General features: G+C 48.1%; 1 protein-coding gene across 5 annotated transcripts in view; it reads left to right on the forward strand.

Moving 5' to 3' along the window:
* Window positions 1–16,861, forward strand: part of HHATL (hedgehog acyltransferase like) — a 40,139-nt gene that overhangs the window by 14,867 nt on the left and 8,411 nt on the right. For 3 of the 5 annotated variants that reach the window (XM_039521704.1, XM_039521706.1, XM_039521708.1), the window contains 3 exons: window positions 1,595–1,804; window positions 14,132–14,303; window positions 16,000–16,144. In XM_039521704.1, coding sequence (XP_039377638.1) covers window positions 1,595–1,804; window positions 14,132–14,303; window positions 16,000–16,144 — 527 coding nt within the window. The remainder of the gene's footprint in view (window positions 1–1,594; window positions 1,805–14,131; window positions 14,304–15,999; window positions 16,145–16,861) is intronic. The other 2 variants (XM_039521705.1, XM_039521707.1) reach the window with 1 other exon arrangement.

Raw genomic sequence — 16,861 nt, forward strand, 5'->3', positions numbered from 1 at the left:
GAGGAAAAGCCACCTGTATGGAGGCACATCCTCTAATGGCTAGAGCAGCAACCAGGACTCTTGGGTTCTAATCCTGACCCTGCCACTGATGAGCTAGGGGCCTCAGGCAGGTCACTTAGCCTGTCTGTGCCTCAGCATCCCCAGAGATTATAATTGTTTCAGTTTAGCAATGTAATATAATAGACAGAGATATACCTAGCTCATAGAGCTGGAAGGGACCCCATAGGGTCATTGAGTCCAGCCCCCTGCCTTCACTAGCAGGACCAAATACTGATTTTGCCCCAGATCCCGAAGTGGCCCCCTCAACGATGGAACTCACAACCCTGGGGTTAGCAGGCCAATGCTCAAACCGCTGAGCTATCCCTCCCCCTTAAGCACCTGAGCAGTCCCATGGAAGTAGTGATAGCCCAGCTAAGGCTTGGTGCAGAGGGTTCTGGACTGGGACTCAGGCTCTGCATCGAGTTAGCTGGGTGACTCTGAGTGCATCATTTCCCCTCCTTGTGCCTCAGTTTCTCCATCTTTTAAAATGGTATTGAACGCATTGGTAAGGTGCTTCAGGATCTACGGCTGAAAAGCTCTATGGAAGAGCTGAATATTATTATTATTAAATTACTGGTAGGCATATTCCTTAATTAGCTTGCTGACTCAGGACCAGTAATACTTCTCTGCCTTACAGGGGTATTATAAGGCTTAAAACCAACGTCCTGCCTACCCACAGTCCATCGGGGCTTGATTTTCAGAGGTGCCGAGCACCCGCAATTCCCGTTAGAGAAAACGGAAGCTCTGGGTTCTCAGCACTTCTGCACATCAAGCCATTTCCCGTAGCACGTTTTGCAGATGTACAGGTGATAGTCCGAGCTCCCTTGGCTCAGTCCCACCACTGGTAATTACTTTCTGTCAATCTAAATACCCCTTTGCAATTTCGCAGCTGCAATTTTCCATTCAAGCCATTTGTATAGACTGGCTAGTGGTCACATTCCACCCCAGAGGTGGCTGCAGGTCAGCGCTGGGTGAAGTCATCCCTGTGTGTGATATTCTATAAGGGTGACATTCACACCTGTTCCAAAGACCAGCACAAAACCTATACCCACTTCAGTGCTCTATTGAGCTCTTATGTGCACCCTCGGCCTTGTGCTAGACTCCTGCACAATGGTGAATTTCAGCTTAAAGTTTTTGTGATCCTTCTGGTTGTAAGAGCCAGACCATTCAAGCAGTTTTTTCAGTAGTGAGGGTAATTGACCACTGGAACAACTTACCTAAGGAGGTGATGGGTTCTCCGTCCCTTCAAGTCTTTCCATCAAGACTGGGTGTCTCTTCAAAAGATATGCTATAGCTCCAATGGAAATTATGGGCTTGGTGCAGAAATTAGTGTGTGAGGTTCCAGGTCTTATGTTATACAGGAGGTTAGACTAGATAATCATAATGGTACTTTTCTGGTCTTAAAATCTATATAGCTACGCTCTCAGAAAGTTAGGCGCCATTCATAGAAAAACATATCTGAAGCCAGACTCGGTCATAGAAGATGCCAACTGTAGGCAGTTGCACAGAAGACCTTTTCAGCCATATGACATAGTAACTATTCTTTTTTGTTTAGAATGGATTTGTAACACGAACTTTTGATCTTCAAGATGTTCTGTTTTATGGAGGAAGCGGCTTTACCATCATGCGCTGCATGAGCTTTGCGCTGGAGAACTCCGAGAGGAAGGAAGGGATTTACTCCATCATTGACCTGCTGAAATATAATTTCTACCTCCCGTTTTTTTTCTTCGGACCCATCATGACCTTTGATCGATTCTACTCTCAGGTACTAGCTTTGTGGTTTTCCTCCTTACATCTTACGGGGCAGATTTTAAAAGGGATCCTCAGCCCAGTCTCCCACTTCGAACCTGTAGTTTTACTCCCACAAATAATTGCTGGCACAGTCAGTTTCATTTAGACATATGCTTACCTGATTTGAGGGCACAAGTCAGGTAGGTAGACGCAGTGCTTAATTTAGCATAGAATCATAGAAGATTAGGGTTGGAAGAGGCCTCAGGAGGTCATCTAGTCCCACCCCCTGCTTAAAGCAAGACAAAAACGGTGCTGGGGCTCAAGCAATTTTTTTACATTCTGATGCGGCAAGTCCAGAGGTGACGGGGCTATGAACTGCCAAGCCCAGAGGTGCCAGGGCTCACCACAAATTTTAAACAGTGGCTAAACATCAAGGTGACATCAGTTGCACCTGCAATTAGGCGATGGAACAAAATTCCGATGCAAAACAAGAAGCTGTTTCTAAAAATCAGCGCCACTGGGTCAAGTTTTCAGCTGAGCTGTTTCTACCGAAAATATGTGAAGAAATGTGTTGCAGTGAAGTCACTGGACTAGGATCTTGGTTCAATTCCTGGCTTTGCCACTGACTCACTGTGCAACTTTGGGACTAAATTTCTCTGTGTCTGTTTCCCATCTTCAAAATGGGGATGATAATTCTTCTTTAATTCCTAGGGGTGTTGCAAGAATAAATTCATTGTTTGTGAGGAGCTGAGGTACTATGGGGGCCAGATGACAACCTAGATGACAGACAGAAGTTGCACCTGCAAAGTACTCAGCGGTGTGCAGAGTTAGCTGCCCCTACAACTTCCCATTTGTACATGCAGTTATCCCCACGTGCACATGCTCACACATTGTGCAGCTGCCACGTGGGCCCCAAGGTGGACTAGACACATTATCTGTTTGCGTCCCTTGTGTGTCACATCTTTGTGTCTGTCCGTCCTCCCACAATGTATGTGTGCAACACTGCCCTCTACTGGATGCAACATCAGACCTGCTTAGGCAGGCTAAGACATGTGATCACGTCGCCCTCTAGCTTCTGTAGCCGACAGACACTATGAGCCTTCGTATAAGAGAGAATCTCAGTCTAGAGAGACAAGGTGGGGGAGGTAATAGCTTTTATTGGATCAACTTTTGTTGGTGAGAGAGACAAGCTTTCGAGCTACACAGCAAAATTTTATATAGGCCTGATTTTCAGAGGTGCTGAGTGCCCGTAGCCTCACTGAAGTTAACGGGAGATGTAGATATTCTAAGGCTCAGAAAAATCAAGCCATTTATCGATATATAAATAAATAAATAACAGACAAATGAATTTTTATACTGGGAAGTGGCTTGGGAACTAAATATATGGGTTCCTCCTGCTCCTCCTATCATACTCCTGTGTCTGTATATACGTACACGTGTGTACGTCTATAGACACTAACATACATACGTATGTTACATGTTGGTACAACACAGAACTTATCTTTGCAAGGAGAACTTCCAAATGTACGCAGTCACCCAGTAATCCTAGTCATTGGCTGATACTCAACTGTCTGTTCAAAAAGGAGAAACAGAACCCACAACTCAGTACGACACCAAATAAGGTGGAAATGTTAAGCCTTGGAACAAGCACATGCTGTTTCTTTTTGCCGTATTTTTGGTCTTGAAACCTGAAAGAGATGATGAACTCCCAGTGCGGGAACCCAGCTGACATCTGTGTAGTGTGTGATATTTAAACACAAAGCAACATAGCAGCACCGGGCTCATTTTCACCCTCCCTATCACAGCTTTGCTTTTAAAATGATTCAAAACCTAAATATTAGCAAGGCAACAAAATGACACGCCAGTTCTTTTTTCCCCCATTTCTCCCCCAAAAAGGCTAGGAAAAAATCCACTCACAAACACAGCCAAGCATGCTAGCAGATCGTGGAATATTAATCAGCCCACTTTCATTTTCTTTTAAAGGAACAAGGTCAAGTGGAGATCTAAAATTCAGGATCTGAACCCAGAAACATTCTCTAAAACCTAACGCAAATAGAAATCTTGTAATTAATTCAAAAAAAATTCAGTGAAAACATGGGGCTGGTAAATGCTTCCCTGCAGGGATGGAACCGCAAACGTGGCAGTATTGGTGCTGAGGCAGAAGAACTAGCAAGTGAAACCGACTAGTGTATCCTCATTGCCCACGTGAAGCGAAGTACATAACATAAAACAGAATAAACGGCTTAACAAACTCTTCCCTCTTATCACCCTGTATTGGTATTAGCAAGGCAGGCAAAAATGGCTTTTGCATCTTGACAGTGTCTCTTTAGTTTTGAAGACTAAACCAGAATGCTGATCGTGCAGATTCATCGTGGCACTGCATGATGACGACATGGTCACTGGATTTGTGTGTGTAGGCCATGTTGTTTACAGACAGCCTTATGCCTCATCATGTAACTGTGGCCAAATCCCAGCCAGCAAGCTGTTTTCTCCATCTGCACCCCCTCCTATGAAGTGCTGAGTGCCTGGTAACATAAATAAGTGTTGCAGCTCACCCTAGGGGGTGACCCAACATCAAGGAGAACAGCCTGCTGTTGCTGCCAGCTAACGGAGCTATATTTTGTCTCCAATGGTAGAGATCTGCGTTTTGATGGATGAGGTTCTGGGTTCGAACCCTGCTGATGAGAGGTTTCGTTGCACCCTCATCTGCTAATGAAGTCAATAGGAATTGAGGATTCTCTTCTTGCATCTTAGGGCTGGGCCTTATCTGTCTCCAATAAGTGACACAGTGCAGTAAATAACTTCTCCAAGTTAATTCTAGTGCTCCTCCCAAAGCATATGCTCCACCCACCTGACATCTACGGTCCGTTCTGTCTCACCTGCACGCAAAGCAGACATGATGCCGACTGCCAGATACCAACAGGCCAACCTCACACATCCACTAATTACTGTCCCTGGGGAACTTCCAGTCAAACACCATTTGCAACCTGCACAGCTGCTGCCACATAAGTTCTCCTGTGCAAGACTGAAAATGTGATCTGATGTGACATCAACACAGGGGACCACATCCTGTGCTCGTTTTCACGGGGGTAAATCCAGAATTGGCTGACTGATACCAGTGGAATTACTCCCTCTGTGCAGTGGTGTCACAGAGAAGTTGGCCCGAGATTCCATGTCAGGCTGTAATTAAGCCTTCTAATTATTCAGTGCCACCAAACCTCGTGACCCTTATGTTTTTAGATTCAGCCCACACCCACGCTGGAGTATGTCAATGCCTTTTTGTTTCATACCCTGCAGACTGGTTCCCAGGCTCAAAACCCCGAAGGAACCAGTAAGATCATCTAGTCCGACCTCCTGCATAGCAAAAGGCACAGCACTTCACCCAGTGCTTCCTGCACTAAGCCCAACAGCTCCCTTTTATTTACAGAGGAAGTGGCCCTGCACCCCGGATCGAGTGCTCAGATCTACCTCTCTCCGGAGCAGCCTCCTCTGAGTTCATGCTGCTTCTCCCCAGGGCCCCTCTCCAGTGCTATTGCCTTTAAAAACAACAACAAAAGGAGGGATTGTTAGAGAAAATAAAGGGAAATTCACAAGCAAGCCAAACATAAAGCTGGAGATAAACACAGCTGCACTAGCACATGACTGCAGAAGGCAAAGCTAGTTAGCTCCTATATATGGCTAACAAGCTAGGTCAGCGTAACTTCCACAGACTCTCTAGCTGCACCTGCAAGACCTCGATGCTAAATGGACATGCAACAGGTTCTTCTGCCCTTATCCTTAGGAGGCTGCTGAAAATCTGGCCCTGAGGGTCCTTTTTATATTTTGAACTTGCCGTGGCAAGTTACACACTTCATTACAGCGTTGACGATCGCAGGTCGTTGAGGGCTATTTTGGGGAGGCAAGGGGAGCTCATGGTTGGAGCCGGGAACAGTGACAGGACTCCGGGGCTCACTTCTGGCTAGGAGCAGCCTCAGCTGTTTTGCTGGCCAAGGTGAAAAATTTTGTGGCCTCCCTACTCCCCACCCCCTCGCAGTGGCAGAGAAAAACAAAAACAAAACGCTGGCCAGTCGGGGGAGTGGGGGGGGAAAAGACAAGTGGTGTAGCTGTTCGGCACCCGCCCTGGAAGCTGGCACCCAGGGCGACTGCCCTGCTTGCCCATCCTTAGAACCAGCCCTGCTCCTGACTCTGCCCCTAACTGGCTCTGTGACTTCTGAGCAGTCACTTAGCCTCTCTGGTTCTCAGTTTATCCACCTGTAAATTGGGAGCACTGGTCATGCCAATTAACTCAGGCCTGGTCTACACGGGAAAATTAGGTCGGCATAACTGCGTCGCTCAGGGGTGTGAAAAATACACACCCTGAGGGGTGTAGTTAAGCCAACTTATGTCCCTGTGTAGACAGAGCTAGGTCAATGGACAAATTCTTCCGTCGACCTAGCTACGGCTCTCAGGGAGGTGGATTGCCTACTCCTGTGGGAGAATCCCTCCTGTGGGCAAACTCTGTCCTGTCTACACTGACAGCTACAGTGGCACAGCTGTGCTGCTATAGCATTGTAAGTGTAGACAAGCCCTCGGCCTAGATCCTCTAACGGTCCCTTTGAGCCTTTACATCTAGGAACTTTCAGGGATGCTCTGCGGCTGAATTGACTATGTTTAGAAAGTGCGTTGACTGCAATGGACGTTTCCCTGAACAAAAACTGAGTAAGGACCTCAGGCCCTGACCCGTTAATACATCAGAAACTTGCATCTCTGAAACCCTCCCATCTGCCCACCCCTCCTCATTATCCAAACTTGGGCCAGGCTTGGATGTGCATTGCTGCACTGGACGGTCCATTGAGATGTCACGCCTCCCCAGCTCCATTCGGACGAATGAGATTGCATTGGGCAATATTCAGAGCCTCGCCTGCCCAAAGAACCAAAGCCTGCTTTTTGACAGCCCTGATGCTGTAAAAGCTGCAGCTTGTCAGAGCTGAACTGTCCTCTCCCTTATGACCTACTGCGCAACACTTCCCCGCCAGGCAATACCAAGCCCACCAGAATCCCCCAGACAACACATTTTGATTATGCTTAAAACACAAGACATCTCCTCCCACCGCAGCCGCCATTTCCCCTTTCAGAAAGGGTGGGCTGCACAATGGCGCCATCTATGGGATGGAGGACCCTGAAATATTGTTGGTACAGTGCCTTGTTAATAACAAATAATAATATAATAATTATAGTAACAGTTGCATAATACCCAAAGATGGGATGGGTGCATCAGAAAAATCAAAGAAAGACTTGGTCCCTTCCCCCAAAGAGTTCACAGGGTAAAGATGTGCGTACACGAGGGGGTTTTAATTTCCCATGGGTGTTATCACTGGTACTCCTGCACCAGTGGTAGGATTGTGCATTACTACGTGTCTGTACAGCACCTAGCACAATGGGACTCTGACCCTGTTTGGGGTCTCTAGGTGCTACTGCAGTACACATGAATAACAACAACAATAGCAGTAGCAACTGTGAGAGCCCTGTGTAGACAAGATTTTAGAAGATCTGGTAGTTTTACCACCATTTTAACTAAACCTGCTGACTGCCAGCTTAATTAATACAGCGCTGAACACAAGGGCAGCTGCAGGAATCCTGTCTAAGTTAGGGCTGCAACCAGTCCTGATGCCGGCTCAGCTGGACGGTGGAACCAATGACATTTCCCAATGGAAAACTGGCTTTAGGGCTGACTCGGTGGGACTATTCATGGGAGTAAATGCTAGTCAGCATAAGAGCATCAGCAGCAATTTCTAAGCTTTCTGAGGCAGGGATCATCTCTTTGGTCTGTATTTTGTACAGCACCTAGCACAGTGGGGTCCCGGTCCATGACCCAGGCTCCCAGGCAGCACGCTAATACAAATAACCAATAATAATATGAGAATTTAACACTCTGCAAACATTTCAGCAAAGCATTTATTTTAACCTTGGGCCAAACGCATCCCTGGGTAATTTCACCGGCACAAGTAGGTTCAATTTGAGATGACTGTCCTATTGGGGTTTGTGAAATTATATATTCACTAACACAAACCCTAAACGGTGAGTCTATTTGTCAGGACCCATTGAAATAACTCTTAAAAGACGGGAAACTTTAAAAAGTTGGGGTAATAAGGAGGCATCTAAATGCCCAAGGAGTCTCTGGAAGAGCCATTGGAACGTATGAAATGCCAGGTTGGCTCGGACGAATGATCCATCTAGCCCTGTATCCTGTCTCTGACAGTGGCCAGTGCCAGCTGTTGCAGAGCAAGAAACCCCAGAGGGGACAGTTATGGACTAACCAGCCCACAGGAGCAGTTTATTCCTAACCTCCATCACTCAGGATCTGATCTAAAGTCCATTGAAGTCAGGGGGCTTTGGGCTCAGGCCCCGAGAGGCTGGGTCATGCACAGAAGCATGAGTGTCAACAGGAAGCCGCTGTAGCTGTCACACACCCAAAACTCACGTGTGAAGAACATTACAACTGAACAAAGCCAAGCACGCAAAAGTTAGGAAATGCCAGAATTCAGGTTGCCGGAGCAACTTCAATCTGGCCTCCTTGTGCGTATGTGTTATGACATGACCAGGTATCATTACATATTACTAGACCTAGGAGTCTTTCTCCCCAGGACTCTGCCTCATTCCATTCACAGGACGGTGAGCCTGTGTGGGTGGCTATTCGATATTTCTGTTCATCCAGTGTGCTGTTATCCCCCTCTCCCCCAGCCTTATTTACTGAGTACCATCCAGTGCTGGCACTGAATACAGAATTGTTCATTTCCCCAGAGGTGTTGCTATGGCACTCAGCACTCTAATATCAAAACACTTCACTTTTCAATTAATGAAATTCTCTCGTATGAGATGGGGGGCTGTTATTCCCATTTGACAGATGGGAAACTGAGGCACGGAGAGATTAAGGTAAAAGTTTCCACTAATTTCGGGTCCCCAACGTGGGACAGCGAGGGCTTGGGTTTTCAGAGTGCTTAGCATTAAATTGCACTCTGTTTGTTCAAAGCACAACTCCCACTGACTTCAGCTTCTGTGAGCGCTCAGCACCTCTGCATATTGTAGGGAGGATCTTTCCCAGGAGAAGGGTGAAAAATCTGCATTTAAGATGCCAGATCCCTCTCCTGTGAATCAGGTTTTAAGGGAAGACTGAGGGTCAGATCTCCTGAAGGGGGAAATCCACCCAGCTAACCTTTTTGGAACAGAAAGTGGGGTGTCCAAAGGGGTCTTACCAATCCAAAACACTCCATTGAAAGATGTTCCTGCGACGCTTGTAAGGGATAAGTTGAAGTCTTCAATAGCTCAGACATAGGCCAGGGGTTTGTTACAGGAGTGGGTGGGTGAGATTCTGTGGCCTGCGTTGTGCAGGAGGTCAGACTAGAAGATCATAATGGTCCCTTCTGACCTTAAAGTCTATGAGTCTATGTAGTCCCAGCTGTGTCAGGCTCCGCACCCCGAAAATGAGGAGCCGAGAATTAGCAACCAGCTGACTTGCCCAGCATCACATAAAAACTCCCTGGCAGAGTGTCATGGTGTTCACCAAGCTGACACTGAGCAAGGGAGGGTGAGTCTTTCCCCGCTCACAGGCAGCCAGTGCCGCTGCCACAACTGCCCATCATGGAGACAGGCACCCACAGATGGGCCCAATAAGGAAAACAAGCCCACCTCTAAAGGACAGAGCCTGCAGAGATGAGGAGGCCGTCCCAATACAACAGAAGGCAGGAAGCCTGCATCTCAATGCCGATTTTCTGTCAAGAGAAGTTCCTTTGCCAGCCAAGGCCAGGCCTCGGCCTTGTGGAGGAGGAGATGTAATGAGGTTTACAAACCCCATACTGAGCATAGGCAGAAGAGAGAGGAGAATCTTCTCCACTTACAGATGTAAGGAACCCGGGTATAGGTAGTGTAGCCTAGCGGTCACAGCTGGGCTGGGGTCCACAGGTCAAGGATGGTAGTCCGTGAGCAGGGGTCAGAGGAATTACTAGAGCCAGGTTCAATAAGCAAGAGTCAGAGTCGGGCCAGGTTCAGAGATCAGAGGTAGTACCAGCCTGCAAGAGTGGGGGTCAGCGTCAGGCTGGAGTCGGAGACCGGAGATCAAAAGACGAGATGAGATCTGAAGTCGCAGCGGGGGCAGAAGTCTGTGTGGTTGCCCAGACAACTTCCCGGGGCCCCTGCTGGGTTAAATAGTGCGCTTTGCCAATCAGAGGGCCGCAGGGTACTGTCACTCCGGGTCCTTTGGGTGGGAGATTCTGCGGCGCCTGCTCTCCACGGAGCTCTCGCGATGTGGCTCTGCAGACCCGCCAGGTGGCCCTGTGGGAACATCCGCTGTTCCAGGCTCTTACAACAGGCAACCACCTGACTACACCCCAGCGCAGCTGCCAGAAGGGCCCATCATGGAGGCAGGCACCACAGCTGAGACCAATAAAGAAAACAGGCCCAGCTCTAACGGAAGGACACCAGAGAGAGATGAGGAGGCAGAAAGGCCTGGGATAGCAGCCGGGCCACAGCCTGCCTCTGGGAAACTGACAGGGGGACAAAGGAAGACTGCAAGCCCTGGAGATTAAGGGCTGATGGACTGAGCTAATTTGAGATGGAGAGAAGGAGACAGTTAGCAGAAAGCTGGGCCCTCTGGAGAGACTGCCACAGGAACAGCTGGCACTGAGGCAGGGGTAGAATCCGATTCTCCAGGGTGGTATTCAACTGGATGGAAATTTCCTGGGCAGGGTCCGGTGGGAAAATTAGGAAGTGATCATGTAATTAAAGACTGGCTCATTACAGATACGTACAAAGGAGAGCTGAATTAAGGGCACCCTTAAATTGGTATTTTCTAGCTTTTCAGTACTTGACTTCGCAACCTTAACCTTAATTTAGGTGTTTCGTATGCAATTTTCTAAGCTGCTGAACAAGAAAACTGACCAAGTTCCATCCTGTGGAAGCGTATTGACTCCCTCCATGGGTTCAGATTTTGCGAGCCACAGCCGAGGGGTCTGCCCCTTGAGCTAACGGAGTCACTGGTGCCACAAGCAGGCTGGTATTCTCGGTGCGGACCAGCCACTACAGGGGGATGCCGACTTTCCCAACTATTTTGCTGACAGCAGAGAAATGAAGCTATTCAGGAGCTTTGGGTTAAGTTCCAGGTTCGAGGGAAGTGTGCTCTAGTGGTTATAGATCCTTCTGCTCTTGTGCCCCCAGCTTGTTCTCATTCCCCTCTGCTCTTATTGACCCTACCCCAGCTCCTGTCCTTGTACGCCGCTCCCCCTATCTTCCTCCCATCCAGGCTCCAATCCATCCCCCACTGTTCATATCCATCCCCCGTGCCTCCTGCCCCCTCCACTTTTGCTCCTAGCCGTTCCCTCTCCCTCTGTGCCTATTCTATTCCGACCCCACCCCGAGCTCCTGCCCCCTCCCGTCTCTGCACCTATCCAACCCCCCATTCCCTGTTCCTTCCCTCTCTCCATCGGTGTCCACCCACTGCCTCCCGTCCAAACAGCCGCTCCTCTCTTCTGCTCCTATCCAATCCCCCCAACCTGGCATCCATCTCGCTCCAGTCAGCATTGCTGACTGGGCAGGCAGGGTGCCTGCCGCACCAGCTCTGCAGCTCCCATTGGCTGGGAACCATGGTCCTGCTCCCCAACCCCTGCCGCACCTTCCTGAGGCAAAGGTCATGCTCCTGCCAAATTTCTAGTGCCTTCTCAAATGAAAGATCGCCAGAACAATGTATTTCCAATACCCTCCCTCCAGCCTCATTTTCAGAAACAGCTGAGCCATTTGAGCTGAAACTTTCCAAAAATCATTCCGCCTGAGGCAGATGCCCAGTGTGGCACATTTCAGCCCAAAGCAAGTGAAAACATTTCAGCCCAAAGCAAGTGAAATTTCATTTATCACAGAAAGCATTGAGCAACCTGAATCACAGGCACTGCTACCACCTCCACACTGATCATCTGTTTAAAGGGCTTATATGGCCACAATTTCCATTACCTCTGCTGGCCTCACACTCTTTAATGCAGGGCAGGGCTACAATTCCCATTGTCTAGAGGGGAAACTGAGGCACAGAGCGGCTAAGTGAGTTGTCCAAGGTCAGACTGGAAGTTTGTGGTGGCTCAGGGAATCAACCCCAGTCTGCTATCTCCCACACTAGAGTCCTAATCACTGCACCATCCTTCCACTCAGCTAGGCTCTGCACTGCCCCTGAGTGCAAAGAGAAAGCAGCTGACCTTCAGCCCCTAGTGGGATGAATCGCCTGGAAGGATGTTGTGTGTGGTATCCATGGGAATGCTGAGTCAGGCGTTCCATCCATCCCCACGCCCAGCCCAGGACACTGCGTAGGGATGGCATTAGAAATAGAGAGCTGAGCGGAGGCCCTTGTGATTCGCTGAAGCCTCTTGCACTGCGTCACAGATGTTTCCTCTTAGACCTCAATGTTCCAGAACCCGTTGTTAGAGGGGAGAAATGACAGCTGGGATAATCGGCCAGTAACAGCTGATCCCCGCCGGATTAAACTCCGGTGGCTTCTCTGTTCCTATGTTTGGAAGCCTCTTCATTTCCTGACAGCGGGGCTGCTTGCAGGCCGATATCAAAGGCTGTGCGAGAGTAACATACACAAGCGATGCTGGCCAATGCTTTAATCCTTGGAAATCATCTGTTTCTGTCGATTGGGCTATTACAGCCGCTGCCAAAGTGCTTTCCGAGAACTCCCGCCCCGTGGGGAATGAAGAAATCGTAGTGAATATAAGTGGATTTCTTATTCAGCAGCAATTTTACGGAGCTGCTGAGAGCCAAGGCTGTCAATCTCCCCAGCATAATCCTAAATGCTCACTAGGAACATTATTATATTCCGATATTCCAGGGAGGCTGCAGGTACTGGGAGGAATAGCAGTGATTGTTACTGCAAAGCACATCAATGAACCCCCGAAATCAGAGAGGGAAAAGAGCAGCCCCAACTGATGCAGGATTCTCCCCTGCTCTGGATTCCTGAGAGCCTTGTTCCAGCCCTTCCTGTCTTTTAGTACAACCCTCGCTGCATGGCAGTGAAACTGTGGTCAGGGAATATGCACATGGTGCAATGGCCATTCTAAAAAGTAGGGGTCAGAGTGAAGTCACCCTGCCCCAGCAGGAGGAGCAGCCAGGATTGTGCTTGCCAGAGCAGCTTGATGCACACAAGTATCTGGGGGGTAGCCGTGTTAGTCTGTATCCACAAAAACAACGAGGAGTCCAGTGGCACCTTAAAGACTAACAGATTTATTTGGGCATAAGCTTCCGTGGGTAAAAAACCTCACTTCTTCCGATGCATGGAGTGAAAATTACAGATACAGGCATAAATATACTGGCACATGAAGAGAAGGGAGTTACCTTACAAGTGGAGAACCAGTGGTGACAAGGCCAATTCGATCAGGGTGGATGTGGTCCACTCCCAATAACTGATGAGGAGGTGTCAATACCAAGAGAGGGGAAATTGCTTTTGTAGTGAGCCAGCCACTCCCAGTCCCTATTCAAGCCCAAATTAATGGTGTTAAGTTTGCAAATGAATTGTAGCTCTGCAGCTTTATCAAGCATTCTTAAAACTACACTACCAACCTGGGGAAGTGGGGAAACAGATTGACAGAGCGAGACAGGTACCCAGAAGTCACCTACTACAGGACAGGCCCAACAAGCAAAATAACAGAACACCACTGACCGTCACCTACAGCCCCCAGCTAAAACCTCTCCAGAGCATCATGAAGGATCTACAACCTATCCTGAAGGACGATCCCTCACTCTCACAGATCTTGGGAGACAGGCCAGTCCTCGCTTACAGACAGCTCCCCAACCTGAAGCAAATACTCACCAACAACTACACACCACACCACAGAAACACTAACCCAGGAACCAATCCCCATAACAAACCCCGTTGCCTACTCTGTCCCCATATCTACTCTAGCAACACCATCAGAGGACCCAATCACATCAGCCACACTATCAGGGGTCGTTCATCTGCACAACTACCAATGTGATATATGCCATCATGTGCCAGCAATGCCCCTCGGCCACGTACATTGGCCAAACTGGACAGTCTCTACGTAAAAGAATAAATGGACACAATCAGACATCAGGAACGGTAACATACAAAAGTCAGTAGGAGAACACTTCAGTTTCCCTGGACGTTAGATAACAGATTTAAAAGTAGCCATCCTGCAACAAAAAACTTCAAAAACAGACTTCAAAGAGAAACTGCAGAAACCCCAGTGTAGCCAAGGCTTCAGGCAGGCTGGGGAAATTCTACTAGAGATGACCAAAGGTGGCTGGTTGACTCTCAGTCCATCCTCTGGGTGGCATAGCAAGTGCGTCCCTTTCAATTCAGCCCTTCCCCTGCTCGTCTTCCCAATAGGTAAGCATCAGCGAGCTGAGACGCAAAGACAATGAGATGTGGAACATTCGCGTCCAGGCTTTTGTCAACCTGGGGGCGATCGTCGCGGTGGACGTGTTTTTCCACTTCTTCTACATCTTGACCCTTCCTGCGGACGTGAAGTTTGTGAGTCGGCTCTCAGACTGGGCTTTAGGTGAGTGACGCAGAGAACCACCTTTCGTTCCTGTCCCTTAGCCGCTTGGTCATTGGCAGTCTCTGATCTTAGCAGGTTTAGGAACTGCTCGAGTCTGAAATGTTAATTAATATTTTTATTCAGGTGCCTGGATAACGTAATGTAATAAGCGAAGATAAAGCAAGGTTAACTGTGGGTGCTTGAAGTTGGGCAACTAAATCATTATTTAGGGAGCTGTAGTAAAAAGGCCTGGCACTCAGCAGCTCCCATTGATCTCAGTGGGAATCATGGGAGCTCAGCACTTCTGACAATCAGCCCCAAGGTGTCTCAAGGGGGCACCCGGTAACCCAGAATTAGTGGCCATGTATGAACATTTTAGCCCCTGGGCCAAAGTTCTAAGACAACAAGAGACACTGTCAGAGTATCTACTTTCATGTTCGACAACAGCTTCGCCGCTGTTTATCATGACTCTGTATTCGCGGGGCCAGAGTCTGAGATTCTGATCTCAGCCACAGCCACCAGAAGGTAAAAGCAGAGGACTTCAGTGCAGTGGCTCCACATCTGCACTGATGTAACCGGGAGCAGAATCTGGCCTACTATGCGTGTGTGTGGACACAGGCAGAGGTGTCACAGGAGACAGAGCCTTGAATCAAGAGCCACTGGCAACAACCAAATAAAGAGAAAACTTGCCGCTGGCTGAGCCTGGTTCATTTCAGGCGGAAGGTGTACTTGCCATGGTGCTTTCTGAGACCAGAATGTGCCCATAGCTCAGCCTCTGAATGTATGGGAAGGTTTGAGAATGGAATAAAAACAAACTTTGATTTGTTTTAAAGTGTGACGCCTGGGTTAACCGCTGCTACCGGTGCTGAGACAGCTGGCATATGCTACTAGAGCCATTATCCTCGATGGATCACATGCAGGAACTGAATCCAGGAGTTTTAGATCTAAAAGCACAAGCCTCTACTGCTTGAGTTAAAAAGACCAGGTCTGCTAGCTCAGAGGAAGCAGCAGAGTCCTAAGCCTATTATGATGATGATGATTTATGTATTATGGCACTGCCTAGGAACCCCAGTCACAGACCAGGACCCCATAGGTGCCATGCAAATTCACAACAAAAAGACAGTCCCTGCCCAAACAAGCTCACAATCCAAGTTACTTCTATATGAAGTCTGGACCCCAGAGGAAAACAGAGCCCCCTTGTGGTAACCAGAGCGGGTTAAATGCCTATTTTGTCAGAATATGCAGTTGCATCTAGATGAAAATTCTTTGTGAAATCGGGACAGTTTCACTGGAATTTTGGTTTGGAAGAAAACCGGGGAGGGAGGGAAGGGGGAGAGTTCTGACACTATGAAAACTTCCCATTTTGACATGTTCCAAACAAAACGTTTCAACTTTTTTGGTTTGGAACCACTTTTCACTTCAATTTTTTTAAATTTTGTAGTGTATCATAGCAGAAAATCAAAAGGGAAATCTTGAAACAATGTTTCAAATGACGCAAAACGATTTTTCTTCTGAATTTTCCTTCCCAGAGAATTCCAAAAACTCTGGGGTCTGTTCTTATTAAGAATGAAGCCAGATTTCAAAATCACAAAATCCTTCGCTAAACGGAACTTCTGTCTTCTGCACAGCTCTCGTGTTAATATTAGATCATGCTGCTGTTTGCCTGCCTCTCACTGGGCTGTTCTCTTTACTCCCTTTGTTGATGCGCACCATACAGCTGGCCTGGCCTACTGTAACTTGGTGTATGACTGGCTGAAAGCTGCGGTGATGTTTGGAGTTATCAACACCATTGCTAGGTTGGATCACTTGGACCCACCGCAGCCCCCAAAATGCATCACCATGCTCTACGTCTTTGCAGAAACGTGAGTGCATCTAAAATGTTAATGGGCTCAGGCAGCAGATGACTGATCCAGTCAGTCCAAGGGAAATATACTGAGAAGGAACAGAGCTTTGTCATTTCTCTCTCCTTGCACCCAGTTGGTCAGATAGTCCCAAGATCTTATCGGCTAAGGTTGCAAAGGAAGGGAGAATGATCACATGCCACATATGTTACCTAGTTAGATAGATGTGGACATGGTCCCAGATCCTCTGCTGGTGTCAACAGTCATTACTCTGCTCAAGTCTATGGAGTTAGTTAGACTGATTTACACCAGCTGAGGATCTGGCCCATTATCTCTGCCTACTGATACCAGAATGGTGTAAGCACAAAGGATGGAGAGAAATTCTTTAGCGTGATCCAGGAGGACGTAAGCAGGAGTAATGGGATGGATGGAAGAGAAGGGACATGTAGGCTGAACAGCAGGGAGAACTTCCCAACAAGGAGATGTATTGTCATGTGGAATAGTCTCCAAAGGGAGGAGGTGGAAGCCCCATTACTTATGACATTTTTAAGACTAGACACTAGGCAATGCAGGAAACAGTCCTTCCCCGAGAGGTACATTCAGTCAGTGAACTACGAAACCTTTCCCACCTCCAGCTTCAATGGTGGATCCGTCAGGAAAACGTCAGCTTGTTCCCAACTATCCATAGTGTTACAGTGACGTGAGAGGAGAATTACCACCCTTTTCTGGCCCACTTGT

Source organism: Mauremys reevesii, linkage group 2 (genome assembly GCF_016161935.1).
Source record: "Mauremys reevesii isolate NIE-2019 linkage group 2, ASM1616193v1, whole genome shotgun sequence".
Taxonomy (NCBI): Eukaryota; Metazoa; Chordata; order Testudines; family Geoemydidae; genus Mauremys; species Mauremys reevesii.